The sequence below is a fragment of the Styela clava genome, chromosome 9 (assembly GCF_964204865.1).
Source record: "Styela clava chromosome 9, kaStyClav1.hap1.2, whole genome shotgun sequence".
NCBI lineage: Eukaryota > Metazoa > Chordata > Ascidiacea > Stolidobranchia > Styelidae > Styela > Styela clava.
In genome coordinates, this window is record NC_135258.1 from 19,143,164 (window position 1) to 19,163,236 (window position 20,073).

A 20,073-nucleotide genomic window follows, 5' to 3' on the forward strand; every position below is an offset into this window, starting at 1 on the left:
GGAAATACCACAATGCTTGCTTGATATGTCGGCAAGTTGTGTCAGTGACAAAAGAATATAATTTAAGAATATAATTTTCTAAGGTTAATATTTTGCTTTGAAGATCTTATCGATGTTCGAAAATGAAAGAAAGATTTTTGCAGGTTTTAGTAAGTTTTTTGGTGGTTTTTTGCATGTTTTAGCTTGATAAATAACAAATACTGATCACTGTGTTTACACAATAAAAGTGTTTGTTTTGTATTTCACTGTTTACCTAGTCTCGGCATTATTGTAGCCCGCAAACAATGCAAAAATTATTTTGTGGCCCCCGGAGCCGAAAGACAACCTTGGACCACCCTGCGTTAATAAATATGACATAAAACTATAGAACCTCGAGTTCAGCAAAAAATACTTGTTAAAGAGTTCAAAAAGTGAACCTGGTCTTCAAGTACCATCACTGCCTAAACTGCATGTGCAATAAGATTTCCAATTAATCATATATTAAAAATTGGATTGCATTGGAAGTAATATATAGTTTGTAACTCATTATATATGACATAAAATGCTTTTATGATTTTATTTTATTTACACAAAGATAAACGAACCTGATCTTCACTGTTGGATTCATCTTCATCATAAAGATTTTGATTGACATCATCGACCATCTTATGTATAAGGATATACTGACTCTAAAAACACAGAAAAAAATTGATAATTATGAAAGATTTCCTTGAAAAAAGTTTGAATTTGGTCATGATTGGATACCCAATAATATCCTATTCAGAATATAATCGTAAAATGTGAAGTATTTCATATGGTCTAATTGAAAACACTAGAAACGCAAAAGAGTGGAATTATCATGCACCAATTTATATTCCAATAGAATAAATTGAACTAATCTGTTAATTTAATTTAGGTTCGACTGGTATTTCATTTAGAGTACTTTCCTATTCATCTTATATTTGGCTCGCAGCAGTCCTAAACTGCAGTTATACTTGTTGAGGTGCATGTCGCACATCTGTGTCTTAGGCCAGTGAGGTCTTGAACATGTATCCCGTCTCGTTTATACCGTTTAACTATTATGCAGATACTGTTACAATTATGAGACAAATAAACATACATACATACAACTGTGAGGTTTCATAAGATCAAAATAGAAACTGCTTTTACTGATACTCGTCAACAATGTTACAGAAATTTAGATTTTTTTTTCTAAAGTCTAACGCTTTAGCTGCTAGGCCATAGTTGAAACTTTAACAATTTAAAAATTCCATTTTCTATCTATTTAATTTTTCTTTCACGTTTTCAATATCAAGCTTAAAATTGAATTTTGGGATTTTAACGTACCTCGGTTTGCACCATGAACACTCTGTGCATCCTCATTTGATGAACAATTCCATAGATATCAACATAAGTATTATCGTGCATATGTTGAAGTAATCTGTCCATTGCAATGAATGTTCCAGTACGTCCAACGCCGGCACTAAAAATTCAAAGATATATTTTCACAGTTATCCAGGAAAAAAGAAAGAGTGGGCAAGACGTTTAAATTTTAAGGCAAATCTTGTCTGGTTACCAATGATCAGAAAAGTGGCCAAACATAAACTAAACTAGAGGTTCAAATATAGGGGGAATATGAAGAAACGAGGTTTGAAATTTCATAAATTTATAAAAAAATAAAATAATGATGTAATTGAATAATTATCAACACATTTAAATACATGAAATGGAACGCTAAATCACATTTCAGAAACTTTTCGCTGCATTGGTCTTCAATCATCGGTAAAATCGTTGTTTATAATCAAAATCTATTCAATTTACAGTGTAACATAAATAAATACCTTTAAAAATTTGAATTTTAAACATTTTGCGAAATAAATATAATTTTAATAATCCAAAAAGATATGTCATGTCATCTTCTGAAGATAATTCAAGATAAAATGGTAAATAATCAGTTTAAAAAAAATAAATTGAAATTATTACAAAAAATAGGTGTTATTTAAGCTATTTAATCATAGTTTGTAGGCAATATTCACCAACATATTTCAATAAAAAGTTACACAAGTTTCAAAAAAAAGTTTTTTCCTCATTTTGTCAAAATTCTGGGATAAAGTCAAATAAACTAACCTGCAGTGAACAACAGTAGGTCCTGTATGTTTAGCTTCTCTGTCGATTGTTCTTCTTACATATCTTATAAACTTAACGAGGGTTTCTGTGGTTTCTGGAACACCATGATCAGGCCATACAGTGTAGTGGAATTGACGAACACGTCGAGTGTTAGCACCCTGTATATTGGAATGCAAAAGACCGCTATAAAAAGAATGTGAAGAATCTTGTGGAATAAATTTTTTTATAAAATGGAGGTATATTTATTTAATAATCTGTCACATAATATATATCTACGAGTTGTTGACCTAATTCAAGTGCCCATTTCTGGTTATAGTAGGAAATTTGGGCATGGTTCATGGTTTGGTTAATGTTTTGGTTTTAAAGACAATTTTCAACCAAACAAATATACAACAAGATTTCTGTGACTGGTTTTATGAGTCATGACATTTAGCTCAAATTCATTCCTGAAATTTACATCATGTAATATACGTAATTAAGTCTGTATTCGAACGCTCGAGCTGTTTTGATCATTCAAACTTCAATAATTAACCAATTTATATTTAATTTAACAGAGCGCTACAATAACCATTGTATCAATGCAACACCAAAACTCTTTACCAAATGGTAGCTAGTCTCAACAATCAATTTCATCCCAAATTATCAATCAAAATGAGGACTGACTTTTCTATTTTGTCTAATACAGAGATGTGCAAAATTTTTTGTCGATGGGCCATATAACCAACTTCAGAGATATATCTCTGCCACACAAAAAATTCAGTTTTTCCATGTACACAACGAATTATAACATTTTCAGAATGCAAAATTTAACTCAGTGACAAGAGTAAAAAAACATTATATATTTCTACCCATGTAAGCATTTTTTTAAAATAAACTACCGAATAAGGATTTTATGTTTGATGGAGAAAATTCCTTGTGTCGACAAGGGCAACACTGAATGGATTGGCAGACCGGGTTGTGGCCCACGGACTGCTTGTTGCACACCCCTGATCTAATGAAAAATAAATTTCTACAAATTTCCATGCGATCACACTTTTACCTTAAACAGGTTTTTAAGCAATCTTCTCTGCAGAAAGAAAATAAAACTTTAAAATTGGAAAATAAAAATGAAGGCGTGATACAGCACAGGATTTTGTCTGGCCCATACTTACATGAGTGATCTTAAACTCTCTAATAGTCCATTCGGGAAGCATAGACTCTGATGTCATTTGTATGGTGAGGTCACCACTCATGACAGGTTCATTGTCGAATGGCCAATAGTGATCGCACTTGATCTTGCCTGGAAAATAAATAAAATCATTCTCAATTAGAAGCAAGTACTAAGTACTAAACTGCAAGGTGACTCAAAAAACAGAACAATTTGGTTTCTTAAATTTTTCTATTACTATTTTCTATTTTCAATGATATAAAAAAAAGTCTGACCGATCTTTAATGATTGATTTCAATCAATAAGCAATTGCATATTTTTGGTTGAGCATTGCGGGCAAATATCCATTGCTGTCAGAAAATGGAATTAAAAATTTTGTTGTTTGTTGCAGCGACATACATGTGCGTGGCAACATTATCCACATTCGTTGATTAGGCACAGAAATTGATACGAATTAGAATGGGGGTTCGTTAAAATTAAGATTCACGAATAGGGGACCGCGGCACAAAAAGTTTAGAGCAGAGTTTCCCAAACTTTTTGTGCCGCGGTCCCCTATTCGTTAATCTTAATTTTGACGGACCCCCATTCTAATTCGTATGTTCCGACTGACCTAGGTTTCTTTTTCAGGATCTGTCGTCGTGTATAAATTTTCCTTTAATTATTTATATACGATCAAGTACGAAAAATTGAAGAAATGAATTATCCACCTATTGTTCAAACAGAACATTTCATAATCTGACTTCTTGAAAACTTACCACTAAGCAGCAAATTGAATGGAAATGAACAAAATAACTGGTCTGGTAATCTACTTCTCTCTCTTATAAGATAAATCTGAACCCAAACTCACCCTTCTCAACAGTCTGAGTCAACATGATTATGTTTCTTGTGTTATGCTCCCAAACCATTCTCCAAAAATCATCCTTAGTGCCAGGTAATGCACCTTGAGCAGCTATGTATTCCCTTTGACTTACGTTTCCCTGAATATTTTAAGAAAATATGTTCAAAGCAGGCTCAAGTCACAATCATTTCTCAAAAGACAGTAAGTATAAAGCATTTTTCCTACAAACTGCCAGTTATTTATTCAAGTTCAATTTATTTAAGCCAGTTTAGTTATGTTCAAATTTCTGTGTTGAATATAAATTACAAAAAATACAATGAATATATTTTTGATACAGATTTAGTGCTTGCTGTCAACATGATGCAGATTTCTTACATTGAGAATTTTGCATATGCAAAGTTTGGCACTCCAGAAGTGTGTGTACCAGTATGGAGGTAACTAATTTTGTTTGCCTACTTTACATCAAGTTGTGTAAAGGGACTGAAACCCATGGGCAGGGGGTATATTCACTTGGATAACTCAGACAGTCCCCGAATTCGTAATAGAACAAAAATAAGGAAAATCTGAATAAAATCATGGCCTAACCCTAACCTGGCACTCACACTACGGGAGTACCCAAAGTTTAACATATGCTATCTGTGTAACGAGAAATTGACTGACAACACAGAAGAATACAGACAAAGATTTGAATATTTCAGACAGCTAATTGTTCAGTTTGATAAGATCTTCAGGAATTTTTTCAGAAAATACATACTGGAATGAAATTAGCATTGATATAATCAGATCCTGGGTCATCATCAACTCCATCCAACTTGACACGAGTGGCATCATCTGATACAACAAATTATAAGATCACAAGTTAGTCGATGAATAATTATCAGATCCATCTTTGTCAATATTTCTTGAAAATCACAAGTCGTTGTATTAAAAAGCATAGCTGATACATCACTGTTAACCAGATAACCACAAAAAAAGAGCTCAATATTTATCATTTTGTTTACAATTGCTAACTTGTACAATAAAAAAACAAAACTTTCTCCCAGCACCAATAGAACCAAACAAGTTGCAATTTACAAAATCTGATCATCTCTGTGTGTTGTATTCTAATATCTAAGTTTTCAAATCAAAGTTTTTAATTTTTTAAAATAGATTAATTATTTACATGGAAGAATATTGGTGTATCTGTTCTTTCCTCTGTTTTCTGCAAGAACAGCAGCATTGCTCGACTGATCTCTTCCCACTCCTTTGAATTCCTGATGAAATTTAAAATCCCAGGTTGCAAATCATGAAAACGTAAACCACTGCACACCAATACAAATATATTTGTGTATATTTGTGATATGTGATATATTTTGTGCATATCTGATTGTTTCAATAGGAATCTGACTAATTTTGAATGCATAAAACTCAGTAAAACAATCATTTTGCTCATGGACTGTTGCATTGGTAATAATTGCATACTCAATGAAGTGACTTCAACAAAACCCAAAACATAACAAGTATTCTCTAAGTCTGACAAGAATTCTTGCAATCAAAGGCCAATTAAATCATTCCAAAAGCCTTCCATCTTGATATTACCTCGTATTCTTGTGAGAATAAATAATCAGAATCTGATCTCATTTTCTCCATATGATCGGAAAATTCCTCAAGTTGTATAGGTCTGAATTGAGTAAATATAATTTTTTTTTATTAAATTATATTCAAATATAATCTAAACTAATCTAAAAATATAAAATCAAAATTATCATACCGAGTCTTCTTTTCCCTGTAATAAAATTGAAAATATTCAGTCAGTATCAAAAATACATAATTTGAACTTTATATTTTGGTTGAGGCAACATTAGTGATTTGGTGGTTCACAGGCCTAATAAAATATAATAACCAAAGAGTCAAGTAGAAGTTTTAATCTTTTCCATCTGGCTATGACTATAGGTTGACTTTTCAAATATTATCAACTTTAATTGCATTATACTAATAAATAAGTGAACGGTTATTCGATGACATGCCAAAAAATGGTTTAAAGGGAAAGGAACCCATTGATTGATGAATTTTTTCAAAATATCATTCTTTGTAATTTGTTGTTAAGAACTCAATGCTGTTTAGTAATTGGAAAACAACAGATCATGACATGTTTTTTTTTCAAATATTTTAGAATCTAATAGGCAACACACATAATCGAAACCAAAATGGTTGTTTCAGATAACCACATGGTGGACAATTCTATAGTCTCATACAACGTTCCAAAACTGGCAGGAATTGATATTTTGGGGGAGAAATTATTACTTTGTATTTGGAGCAGTTTCACTAATATTGTTTAGTTATTTAGTGTTATTGTTAAAGTGTATTCATTCACACCTACCGTAAATAAACTACACAAACTGTGCAAATGCCAGAGTGCTAGTTGTGCATAAAACTAATTAAGAATCCTTCGAAGATGAAACAAAACACAAACCAGTTATTTATGCATAAAGAGCGGGTACAATGAGCAAAAAGAGAAATTTATCGAAAAATGTCGGGAACCACTGGCCTATGGGGGGTGATGTTATTAATCAACTGAAATTGGTTTGTTAATTTCATCCCTAAACCAGATCTTTAGTTCATATAGAATAATTAGGAAACCAAACTAAACCACGATCGTGCAATTGTGACTTGATGTTAGACTAAGGAAACAAAATAATGATAAAATTAGAAGCAATACCTCACTGATAAACCCATTGCATAGGCGTTTTGAACAACAGTAGGATCAGGTGCACTGGATTAAAAACAAAAACAAAGCATGCATGTTGTGTGAAATGAAATGAAAAAAATTGAAATCAAAAATCTAAGAATGTGATGGTTAAAAATAAAATAAATTAATTTTTTTTTTACAAAAATTACATTTATATTCATTGCATAGTGCATTAACGAGGCATAGATAAGGTAACAAATATCCACAAATTAAAAACACTTTCTAAAAGTGGAATATATTGCTTTATTCAACTACTAAAATGGAAAAAAAAGAAATAAAGCAAAATAAAAATAAACGAAAATAATAATATAAACCAACAAAAAAAGAGACACGAGCCAAATTATTAGTATCATATCAAATATTTACAATTTTGGCATCATGATTGCATCAACACGTTCGCTCGTCCTGTTATAAGTTATATATTATACAAAATTTTGAAAAAACTTAAGACCATTACAATCTTCCTTTTCAGTAACCATTGATATTTCAGTGGCCATTCGTAACTTTGCTCAGATATGAGTGAGTACGCATGGCTTTGCTTTAGGAAAAAATTAAAATCCAACAACAGCAAACAGAGTTGGAACTCTCGTAGTATATGTACCAGGTTAGGGTTAGGCCATAATTTATTCCGATTTACCTTAAGCTTTCCGGTTGAACTGAGAATATTTATGTTCTATTACAGAATCGAAAACTGTCTGTGTTAGCCAAGTAAATATACCCCCTACCCATGGGTTTCAGTCCCTTTATACAACTTGATGTAAAGTAGGCGAACAAAATTAGTTATTGGTACACACACTCCTGGAGTGCCACAGAGTTAGATTGTGCCAAACGATATCACAAATTTTTTTAGTTATTCAAGCTTTTAGCTCTCATAGTACAATTACAACCACTGTATATCGCTTTGCCAATAAGTAAGTAAATACTTATACAAAACAAAAATAGGCAAAGTTATTTGTAAAAATACCCAGTTCAAATGAACATTTCGAGCAGACTCTTCCAGAGGATGGTGCTCTTGTGAACATGGGACTGGAATGAAAGAGTCTGTATACCAGATAAAAATTTGGAAAAGATTTAAATATTAAATACCGTATTTGCTCGTTTTATAGCACGGGCCCTATATTTTTTCAACCAAACTAACTAACCAGGCCCTTATTCAAACCGGCCCTTATTCAAGCATGGGCGCTTGTTATTTTTAAAGTAAAATTATACACAAAAATATATAAAAAAACATATATATATAGATAAAATCGATCGTTACAATAATTAATATATTTTCATTTCTAGTTCTCAAGTATGATTTAAATGAGAATAACGAATATTTTGACTTTTTCTTCGCACCGCAGGTACAAATCCGCAAAGGAAGAAAAGTTTTGCGACGCTCTATCAATATAGAAACGACGCACCCGACGCCAGTTTGAGAACCAAGGTGTTACCTAATCAATGCTATCTGTTGGACGCCTAAGGCGTGAGTGTTATCTACCAGCGCTTATTAAAATTCAACTCGCTGTGACAAAAGCGCTTCTTATTTTCTATTGTTCTCTACCACTGAAAAATCAGCTTTTACATCGAGCGGGTATTCAAGCACTGGCCCTTATTTATTTTTATGTTCTGTTCACACGGGCGGCTATTCAAACGGGACCTTAATCAAGATCGGGCGGTAAAACGAGCATATACGGTATATCTGAATTGATGCATTTGCTGGCCTATCTTAGTAGTTTTTAACTATTTTTTTAAGAAATAATTAGAGAATTACATCAATAATCATGTGGTAGATGAAAACATAATCATATAAATAAGATATTGACAAACTTACTTGTCTGCCATTTTCTGTTTTCTTCGTCGCAAGATGAAGACGCAGAGCACAATAGCCAAAATGAGAACAAACAGAACAGCTATCACGACTCCCGCTATCAACGGCCCGTTAACACCTGAATATTAACATTCCTCATAAATAAAAGTTAGTGTCAAGTCAAAAATATATCTATTGCATAATCCAAAATCAAAATGGCTTTTTCATTTCAAAAAAATTTTATTTTGAAAAAGAACATTAAACCAAATTTACAATGGCTAAATATATTTTATTGTGGCCAATCATGAAACATCCATAAAAAAACAAAAAGGTGCTACAGGATATATATGACCAATTTTATCTAGATCTCTATGATTTTATATTAATAAATTATTTAAAACTAGTATCAGGTACAAAGAATTCTTGATTTTCTTAATTAATTCTGAAAAAATGTAGGAAACTTATTTAATAAAACTTCTGATTATGTATGATTGCACCCCAAAGTTTAAATATTCGAGGTCGCTTTGCACAAAAAGTTAAGTTATATCTAGAATATGTTCCGAATAACCTGGGTTCCGATTTTTTTTTGGGAGGGGGGGGGCTGTATTTTTTAAGAGATGCACTATTGGATTATGATAAAAATTCTATCTTGCCACATTGTTTACAATCTTTGATGACTATGACTAAGTCATTACTTACATAATGATTAATTATGAAGTAATTAAGCAAGGTTTCAATGTAATTATGAATTGGCTAATTAAATTGAATTTAATTAAAATTAAATAGAAATATTGAAGTGCAAAGAAGTTTCAGTAAAAGAAGTGAAACAAATTACCCATGCATTGAATATAACAGAGAATATTCAGCGAAAAAATACACCAGACAAAAATAAAACATAAAAAACAAATTTTAATGATTTAGTGAACGTAGATTTAAATTAAAAAAAGTGTTTCGAGAATCTGAAAATGTCATCATGATAAAAAAAATTTCAAGTTTTTATTCTTACATATTTTGAGAACATTGCGGTTTGTGAAATTGTAAAAATTTTCTACTGAAGTTTTAAGTTTTCATAAGCATTATCTTGGAATTGAGAAATTATAGATCAAAATTTGGATAAAAATGATGTAGGCCTATTCAAAATATTACATCCCGAAAAGGCTTTTGGTGAACAAGAAAACATCAAAAAAGCACAGCCCGAATGAAAATTAGTAGATGGAGACGAGAGTGAGTGAGTACTGAGTACAATAGGTAAGAGAGCGAGTTAAAAAAAATGAGCGAGCGAGAGGATATTGAAATAAACGAATAAGCGAAGTAGGCAAATCTGAGGGCGAGTGAATGAGGAGAGAAGACTGTGAAATAAACAAAATTGGAGGCAAATCAGAGAATGAGCAAGTGCGAGAGAGAAAGAAAACAGTGAGCTGAAGAAAAAGAGAAATGCTGGTAAATCACAGAGCGAGCGAGTGAGATAATGAGATAAAAAAAAAAGTTCACAAATAAGATGTGAATGGGTGAGATAGAGAAGATAGGGGAATAAACAAAACAAACTTGGCATATGGGAGAGAAAGTGAGTGAAATAAAGAGGTAAAGTAAGCACAAAAAAACATCAAAATGACAAAACATGACAGGCATTGATTAAAAGTGACAAAACAGAAAACACCAACAGGAATTTGAATTACCATTGTCTGCACCTGGATTAAATGAGCAATCACAATTAGGATTAGTGAGTAGCTTTGATATTTAAAAAAGCTTGATTAGCATCAATTAGCCCACAATTAGGATTAGTGAGTAGCTTTGATATTTGAAAAAGCTTGATTAGCATTGTTAAGTATTTTAAAGCATTCGCTGCACAATTAGTAACAGCCATTTGCAGCTTTTTTACTTTATTACATGAAATTACCTCGATATTCTGAAAAGAAACAAAAGAATAATGAGAATTTCATTTGAAAAATATAATAGCATTCTTTATTAGAGCTTGACTATCCACCCCTATTCCTAACCTGTAAGAAGTAGAATATATGTGTGTATGAGGGTGACCCAAAAAAGAAAACATAAATTACTTAATTACTTCAGAGAGAATGAAGAAAATTTATTCAATACCTACTGAACAATGGCGTAACAATTGTGGGTTGGAGATTTAAAATTCAGTAATCCGCAACTGGGGACGGGGTGTTAGATAGGATAGATTCTAGACAGGGGCGCACAAAATATTAAAATAAATTCGAAATTGGTTCTATTGAGCAAATACTTCGATGAGCATTTGAGATCTCTTGGTCAGAGATAAAAAACGACTTCCTTTAATAACTTCTTAAAGTTTAAAAAATCAATCAAACGAATCTAAATCAAATCATTGTTTACGCAAATTAATTTAAATTATCAAATTCAACTTTTATCAATTCAAAATGGTTTCTTCAAGAATTTCGTCAGTTGAATATGACCCATTATAGAATATAATCGATATTTTAAATTCCAAAACTTTATTTTAGAACATATACGGGCTAAAATTGTTTTTGGTATTGCTGATTCCTGGCCCCAATCATCATAAAAATCTAATATTATTCAACAATTTTAAATTAATTACTTGTATAGAGCGTTATACAATAAAATACAGTATTAATTTCAGGCATGACAGTAGTTCTAAGCCATGCCAAACTCCTGTACTTTGGAAATATCAAAATAGAGAAACTTGTATGAGAAAATCTTACGTGTTGTTATCTCTTGTGAATAATTCAAAGCGATCATAATTTTATTGGAAGACACAGCACCGAAAGAAATCTTATATGTAGTGGAAGGACTTAGTTTTCCATTGTAGAATGTTTGGTTCCATGGTGAAACAGTACGATTACCGTCACCGATCACAAACTATAAAATATAATTTCAAAAATATAAAACCTATAACCTACAAGATGAAATAAATATGACACAAAACTTAGGTTCTCTTAGAATATGTTTCCAAATAACCTGGGTTCTGTATTTTTGGGATCACCCCGAAAAGCCATCTTGAAAAACTGCAATTTTGAGTAATAATTAGAATTCAATTGTGCTCTTCGATATTAAGTTTTGATAGCCAACCCCACAACTTTCGCTGTGGTGCTATTTTGTCAATTTCATCAAATTGGTATCTTCGTTTTTTGTGGCTTTGCTTAGAATATATACAATATTCAGAACTACTTTTATTACTGCATTTGGAACAGTAAGTCAATTGTTTCTGGATTTAGAGCAAGAGGTTGTGGGTTTTCATTAGAAACTAATCATATTATTTCATAACAGAATTTAATCAGAATCACACTCAATCGAAAGTAAATGATACTCATGTCAGAGCAAGGTAACAAGCGACCAATTGGTTGGTGACGCTAGTCCAAATGAGGCAATGAAACTTTTTTCGACGCAGAACACAGAAGCATTTGAAATTTATAGAGCTATAAAAAGAAAAATGAACTATCGGTAATCATAATTATACTTACAACTTCTTTTTTATTTCCGACCGGGTTTTCCAAACTTCTTTTACTTCTGTTCGATTTAGGAGCAGAGGTAAATTTTCTCCATTCAGCAATCCATTCAAATGTTCCACCAACATCGAATTTATTCCAAGTTTCATTCTTCGAGGTGTCAGGGTAGGGATTTTCTGACAAAGTGAAGATCGTAACAAATCATTGTTACCAATTTTTATTTAATACAGCTTTCAAATTGGAAATTAAATTAAATTCATTATTTTGTCTGACCATCAGCTGTCATAATTATGTTCAAGATCACAATGTTCGAAGAAAATTTTAATTTGAATGTGTTGATAATCGCCAATAATAGTGCAATCAATTAACAACCCGAAGAATTGATTGTACTATTCTGTCTAATGTTAAAGTGTCGCAATTGCATCACCAGATAAGTTGTTCTAATGCCGTAATCGTATATGTTGTATGTTATGCTAATTTAACAAAGAAGTGTGAGCGTATTCAGTTGAACCTTTATTCTGAAAACGTGAACAGGACTGCACGTTTCACAAACTCAAGTAATCAAATTTTCTGGCATAAAAAAAACTACTTTTACAAATTTGCTATCAATATAGAATAGCTCGAATTTGATAATGAATGTAATAACATTCAAATGTGGGATTTTATTAGTGTGGGAGTGAATATATCATAGCAACGCAGACATCAGAACCATTTAAATATATTAATATTAAATTTAAACCAATCCATTCTGGTGGCGTATTTCTTCTATAATATGTAAATCTTCCCTTAGTGACAAGTTAACTAAACAAAGCACTTCAAAGTGCTACTATATTCACAAATATGTCGAGTTGTTAACATAGACATTTTTTTCTTCAGCTTTCAAGAGTTAATTGAGTGGATTGTAATGATACTTATAAAAGATTGAATGAATTTGCAGAAATTATCGACAAAAACTGAAGAGTGACTATTTTTGGAAGTAACGGTCTTTCCAGTTCGGCATTGCGTACCCTTCAACATCACCCTGGGTGTGGTGATGGGCATGGGATTTGAATCGGAGATTTAACCTGCGATGATAAATTTTCATAAAAATTGCTCCAGACGCTTCAAAAGTGTGTGTACCAATATGGAGGTAACTAATTTTGTTCGCCTACTTTATATCAAATTGTGTAAAAGGAATGAAGCCTATGGGTAGGGGGGTATTCACTTGTCTAAAACAGGCAGTTGACATACAAAAGTCAACCCTCAAAATTAACTATTTTATCACTTATTTGTGTATTTTTATTATTTCTTATTACGTCGTATTCAAGATTGATTTCACAAAAAAATATCTGTTGGAAGAAACCTGATTATAATGTTCAACTTTCCATCCTAAAAATATTTTTATAAAAATGTTTGGAACAGTAAATGATTCGATTTTAGCCATTCTTGAAATTCTAGTGCAACTTACTATTTTTGCTAGTAGTAACAATCACACAGACATAATCAATTGGTCCATTCCTATCATCAAATCTATTGGCATCCAAGATCACTTGTGCTGTGTCCATGGTAATCTCATATTGCATAGTTACGTCTTGAGGAGCGTTGACAAATGGAGCTAAAGAATGCAAAATATTTTTATGAGAAACAGATAAAATTGCAATTACACCAAACAAATTTTATTTAGACCTGCGTTTCCCCAACAGTGTTCATATATTAGAGCATTGTTCTTTTGTATTTATATATTTATATGCTAACAGAGCACATTTCATAAAAATTTTTTGTCATTCTAAGCAATTGACATACAAAAGTAAAAATGTGTTCAATCACAATTAAGCTAATAAACTTGTAATTTGAAATCACTATCATATAGTTGAAGCAGCTCAAAAATAGGGTTAGAGTATATTTTGTTGTTAGTTGTTCATCAAGTACAAACCAGCAGCAAGTGTCTTTGCAGTGATATTAATTCTTTCACTCATATCATCATTCCCAAGATAATTAGTGATGACTGTTTGTATTGCAACATCATATTGATAATGTGGATACAGAAACAGTATGTGATGCGAAGTTTCATGAAGAAATGTTGAGCTCTAGAAATGGTATATTACATAGAAATTAGGACAAACAGAAAGAACAAAAAAAGGGGGTTCGAAAAAAATCAGCATATAATCTGAAAACTTCGGCTGATAAGCTGATTTTTTTACCCTAATTTTCTGGGATTGGCTCATTGGACAGCTCGGCTTAGTTTATTTGCGGTCGACTTATTATTAACTTTCTACCAACGAGAGAGAAGGACAATGATATGCTCTTTCCATCAGTTTTGATGAATCTTCGAATATAGTAAAAGTTAACACAATTTCTCTGCCTCTATTTATTGGGTGGTGATATGAAAAATCAATCATTTTTTAGGCTAAAAATTGGCCTCAACTTATTCATCAAGTTGGTTTATTAGCCAAAAAATGTAGTAAATTCTTTTGTGATAAATCAGAAAATCCTTAAAAATTCTATTACACTGCAACATAAAATTTTTTCTTCTTCCCAATTTTTAACGTGAAATTCAATATAAATGGAATCAGATATTTCCTATTATAATGAAATGTGACAAAAGTCATGATTTAAGAATTATAAAAAATTGTACATAAAATAGTGGTCCTGATTTCTAAATTCCCCATTTCCAAGTCCTAAATCTTCCATTAAAAAAAGAAATTCGAAACTTAATTTTGTCAACATGACTAACAACCCTTCCACTTGTTATAAAAATAGTGTAAAAATATAAAAATTTGATCAGATCAGAAGATTATGATAATTATTAAAATGCAGTATTCACCGTGTACTCAGAAGCTGTATAATTTTTCCAATATACTTGATATCCTCTTGCCCCACCAGTGGGTCTATTCCATGCAACGCTTAAACCTGTCTGTTTGATATCTGTGAATTCAAAATCTGTTGGAACAGCAGGCTCTGAAATAAGAAAAAGTAAAATTGATGTGAAAAAAAGAACATTGACAATTTGGATTGGAATGCGTCATAAAAAAATAATACTGAACTTGGTTTGAATCCTGATATTAACGTAGCAAAGCAATCTTCATGTAATGAACGAACACTTATTTTATATAAAACCCAGATTTCTTAAATATTTTTCATCAAAACTATAAACAGAATATTTCAGAAGTATTGAACTAACTTGTGTTTATTGCCTTTGTTACTTCAGCCCTGAAACTACCACTGATTGTGATAACAGTTACATTGTAAATTGTTCCCGGCTGAATAAAGTCAGTAATTGTTTGAGAATTAACCCCTTGACTCACAGGACTTGTTTGATTACTTTCAGCACCGTTTGCATGATATATTATCTGAAAAACAATTCCAAAGTGTTAAATTCACTGATAGTTTTACATCCGTCAACTTAAAATTGAGTATATAATTCCATTAAAAATTATGTTTTTTTTTATTAAAAAGTATGTCATATTTTTAATGAACCAAATTTTTAGGACATCTTTGACCCTCAAACTATTCAATGAAATTATTGAAACAAACCTCGAGTCTCTCTTTATTACCGTTCGGATCTTCCCAAACAACCTGTATTCCATTGGTTGGATCCTCAGCAAGTTGTCGAAGTGTCAAATTTTTGACAGGATTTGGGTCTATCAAATAGAAAGGAGGAAATTGGATTTTTGTAAATTTTTAATATTAAATCATGAGTAGAATAGAATGCCTATGTCTGTATAATTGGGGTTTTCAATATTCGTCTTTTTCACTTATTTGATTTTTTGATGCTGTGTAATGACTCTCAGACATAATATAAGCATCAAAGTCAGGAATGCAAAATTATACGAAGCAATATTTGACATAATGCGATAATGGTATAATTTCTTTGCATTTTGCAATGCAATCGATTTTAATTTACGGCATTCTTAAAATTAGCTTTTTGAACATTAAGTGGACTTATCTTTTTGCTAAATTGTCGCTTTTGCTGGGTTGTTGTTGGTAAGGAAAAATTTGCTTTCCATGACAACTAATAGACTAATTAACTTCAAATTTTCATTACTTAATGGAAAAAGTCACAGAAATCTATCGCTTTAATTAGAGTCCAATGGGACCCGACAACTTGCCTAAAATTTTGCCACATTACTCTAATAAATGGGGGAACTTTTCATGGCAAAATTATCAGTAAACTTCATTCTTCCCCAATCTTTCCAAAAGAGCCAGTGCTCAGCTAAAATTTTACCAGTGCCGAAGGCCGTATCCATATGTTTCAACCTTGCTCTATTGTTTAAATAGCATTCTAAATTTTCCATATTAAAAACATTCAATGTAGAAACATGGCATAAAATGGAAATTCAAAAATCCTATATTTACCCTTTGTGGAATGCCTTCCCGTTATCACTATGATTGATGCATAATTATTCAAAAATCATGCAACGATAAACCTATATATGATCCCAAGTACATCAGTTACCCCCTGATTTCAAGGCAAGGATTCTCAATTTTTGCTTTGAACACAAATAAAAAAAAATGCAACAGTACAATTCCATGCTCAACATAAGTACATAAACTTCCATCTGACAGAGTAACTTACGAGTTGTAGGAGATATTGATACTTCTTCACTGTAAGTTGCAGGCACAATCTGACTTCCTACAGTTAAATTAGATTCAACAGATACATTGATTTGATAAAATGTTCCAGCTTTCAGTGAATTTATCGTAAAATTCTTTGTTGATTTGTCCACATACCTGCGATGAAATGGAAACCATTAGGTTTTTATAATAATGGAATTATCCTTAAAAATTGTGTCTTTGACTTCAGTTTTACAGGGATTAGAGGTGAGTTGCAACTATACTTTTTATATTCGCTTAGTGACTACGACTCTGGTAAAAAATTTTGACTCTGTACCCTGTACTCTACTTTGACCTGCTGTACCGTGACGTTACTTTTGTCAAACTCCTTACCGCCTTCAATATACAGAGTGCGAATTTGTTCGGTATAGGGCAACCTAAATTGCAAGAAAACGACTACACATAATTCTCCCAACAGGTCTCGTTCTTGTTTGAAGTATTTCATGTAAAAAATCTTCGGAATTGTTTTGACAAACTTGGAACCACCATGATCATTGTGGTGTAACCTTAGATACCGATACACTGTGTATAAATAACCTTTGTGCCACAATATCGTATAAGGCAAGTGACTTCATGGCAGAAAAAAACTTGTGCGACTGGAAAGGGGAAAAACTATGAAGGCAAAAATTGCAACTTTGGAAATCCAAAGGCTAAAATTATTTCTAAGGACCTTCATCGAACTCCTGGAACAGCTCACCCGAACCCCAACTAAGTATTGTGAATATAAATTCTGTTTAACTTACGTTTCATTGTACAACATATTGAAGATCAATTCAGTAACTTCTGCATATCGTATTTTATATCTTCCATAGACGACATTTCCCTCTGGTTCATCCCATTTGATTTCAATTGATTTGTTAGTTGTTTCGACAAATACAAGGTTTCTTGGAGGCCTAGGAACTGATAAAACAAAAATATGAATATTGTTATAAACTTGTTGACTATTCAAATCAGCGTATCAGAGTTTTACAATATTGTCGCGAAGTTCGAATTAAAATTCAAGACTACGAAGTTTTCAGAAAGTCGCCCAGTTTTTGTTCGTCCATGGGTGTCTACTAGGGTTACTCTACTACGTTAAAATAAACGAACTTTTTAGGAAAAATTTAGAACACAAAACAACAAAACTAAAAAGTTTTTGATATATAAGAAATACATACTAGTTCGAGAAACGACGCTTGCAGGCTTGCTATTGGTGTTATTGCTAACAGCAATAACGGTAGCAGTATAAACTTGTCCCGGAGTTAAATTAGTCAAATTGTATGAATCAGAGTCGATGTTGAGATCCAAATTTGTTGCATTAGCTTCCTCACCAAGTACAGAGTACGCCAGTTTCTAAAATAAAATAAATCTGTTAATATTAGTCCTAAGATAATTCTAAATAATTTGCGATACCCTTACCTATGTCGTACTTACAGAAAATCATAGGCAAGAAATATCAAACTTTACCGGATATGAATACCCAAACATTCTATGAACACCAAGTTGCTATCAGAATAAATATTTCTCCATATTCCAGTATTTTTATTTTACTAAATTTTAAATTAATCTAAAATATGCTTTTAAAAATTACATACAAATTTTAATGTCAATTGAAATAGGAAACTTACTATTGTATCCCTCTTTGAATTAGGTGGAAGAGTCCAGGTTATATTCATTGTTGTTTCTGAACTATCCGAAACTCTGAAATTGTCCATTCCAAAAGGTGCTAAGAAAATTGTAAAAAGCATCCTCAAAGTATCGTAAGTAAGGTCTATAAATAGCATATAGCTATTTTAAGAACATATGATATTTCCAATTATTAAATGTGTTTTAAGAATATTTGAATAATTTAGGCTGATAAGTTTACATGATGCCATTAGGTACAGTAATGCCATTGTAGCACTACCCGAATTTAAATATATATCCATATATCTGATCTAAGCTAAGCTAAGAAGAAGGCTCTGGGCAAGCACCTACTGCCATGATAAGCTCCTATGTTTAGAAATCAAATTTTTTTCAAATTCGTCAGAATTACTTAGAGATCTAATTTTCCAGATTTTACTTTTTCCGTTCAAATTCCTTAAAAACTTTAGAAAGTCATTTATTAATGTTTATTTCGCAGCAGTAAAGCCGAATTAATTAGCCAAATTTTTCAGGAACACGACTTTTTCGATCCTTTTCCAATATCGACCAAGAGCCTTCTTTTGTCCTGGGTTTCAAAACCGTACCTATTTTAGTTTAAAATTTAAGTAATGCCTTCATGTCCATTTTTAGAGAACACAAAATCACAATAGAATCACAAAAATGGCTATATTTACTAAAATTAGTTCTAGCGGCGATTTATAAATACCATAAAACGCTGACTTACCCATAGTTATATATTGCATATCTGTTGGAATACTGCTTCCCTTTCTGTTTTGTGACATTACGGACACACTGTATGTTGCACCAGGAACTAGACCGTCCACGCTTATCGATGATGAAGTACCAACAGGACTTGTACCCCCTTCTGCTTGTAGTCCATTCACAGAAGCCAAATAAGAGTCCGCACCATTCAAAGGTGGTGTAAATGAAATGATGAGCTGTAACAAATAGATTTATTAGCCCATCGAAAATCGCAAGCTTTCATTTAGAACTGAAAGTTTAATAACAAGACTAAAATACATATTGCAATGGATGACAATATAATACATTTGATTCAATTTTGATGTCACACCTCATTTACTCTCAGAAAACTACAAAAAATTGCTAAATGTATCCGTTGTTCTAGCAATTAAAATTACTTATACCTACTTAAACTACAGCAATGACAAAATGATCAAGGTGTTTTTATTTTCTCTACTACTATTAGCTTTTTATTGATTAGACAATCAAATCTTGAAATCAATAAGGAGAAGATATTTTATTGTTCAATTACAATAGGATAATGTGTGTTAAAACTAGGTCAGTATTTTCTTAAAGAAAGAAAAATTGTATTCGAATAAAGATAAAAAAATCAATGAAGTCTAGTAGGATGTAACTAGCAGGCATGTTCAAGAAACTTATTTTGAAAATATTTTGAAAGTATTGATATCACAAAATAATATTTAAAAAGCAACGTGTTTCAGTAGGATATCCATGAATTACATATACGAGTCATTGGCATATTGGCATATCTTTTCTGGATGTGTTGCACCTAAACTAAAGTGGATTAAAACCCAGAAATGGACATTTTTGACCTTTTGTCATTATTGACCAGGAACCAGCAGAGTATCAAAGACGTATCTGTTTTTGTTTTGATTTTGGTGGTGACATTTTTAGGTTTAGCTCTTACATTTGTTGCTGTTGCGAGTACAGATGCCCATAGCGTTTTATAATACTAAATTGCAAAATATTTAGATTTTGAATACATTTGCAAGAAAATTACGATATATTTCAATAAATATTCATTACAGTATAATGAATACT

At 31.8% G+C, this 20,073-nt stretch overlaps 2 protein-coding genes across 9 annotated transcripts in view; both read right to left on the bottom strand.

Annotated features, from left to right (window-relative positions):
- Positions 1-20,073, bottom strand: part of LOC120339668 (ras-related protein Rap-1b-like) — a 352,566-nt gene that overhangs the window by 70,422 nt on the left and 262,071 nt on the right. The window lies entirely within an intron of this gene.
- Positions 1-20,073, bottom strand: part of LOC120338925 (receptor-type tyrosine-protein phosphatase eta-like) — a 51,562-nt gene that overhangs the window by 10,273 nt on the left and 21,216 nt on the right. For 4 of the 8 annotated variants that reach the window (XM_078115789.1, XM_078115793.1, XM_078115795.1 and 1 more), the window contains exons 15-39: positions 18,995-19,208; positions 18,255-18,352; positions 17,805-17,979; positions 17,391-17,547; positions 16,610-16,764; positions 15,568-15,674; positions 15,215-15,383; positions 14,858-14,991; positions 13,967-14,120; positions 13,502-13,648; positions 12,070-12,230; positions 11,311-11,467; positions 10,285-10,296; positions 8,633-8,747; positions 6,790-6,843; positions 5,842-5,856; positions 5,670-5,751; positions 5,254-5,344; positions 4,846-4,922; positions 4,101-4,230; positions 3,258-3,385; positions 3,146-3,172; positions 2,107-2,264; positions 1,327-1,462; positions 585-668 (exon numbers count right to left, since the gene is read on the bottom strand). In XM_078115789.1, the coding sequence (XP_077971915.1) occupies positions 585-668; positions 1,327-1,462; positions 2,107-2,264; positions 3,146-3,172; positions 3,258-3,385; positions 4,101-4,230; positions 4,846-4,922; positions 5,254-5,344; positions 5,670-5,751; positions 5,842-5,856; positions 6,790-6,843; positions 8,633-8,747; positions 10,285-10,296; positions 11,311-11,467; positions 12,070-12,230; positions 13,502-13,648; positions 13,967-14,120; positions 14,858-14,991; positions 15,215-15,383; positions 15,568-15,674; positions 16,610-16,764; positions 17,391-17,547; positions 17,805-17,979; positions 18,255-18,352; positions 18,995-19,208 (2,937 nt within the window). Of the gene's footprint in view, positions 1-584; positions 669-1,326; positions 1,463-2,106; positions 2,265-3,145; positions 3,173-3,257; positions 3,386-4,100; positions 4,231-4,845; positions 4,923-5,253; positions 5,345-5,669; positions 5,752-5,841; positions 5,857-6,789; positions 6,844-7,185; positions 7,225-8,632; positions 8,748-10,284; positions 10,297-11,310; positions 11,468-12,069; positions 12,231-13,501; positions 13,649-13,966; positions 14,121-14,857; positions 14,992-15,214; positions 15,384-15,567; positions 15,675-16,609; positions 16,765-17,390; positions 17,548-17,804; positions 17,980-18,254; positions 18,353-18,994; positions 19,209-20,073 lie in introns of all 8 variants that reach the window. The other 4 variants (XM_078115791.1, XM_078115792.1, XM_078115790.1 and 1 more) reach the window with 4 other exon arrangements.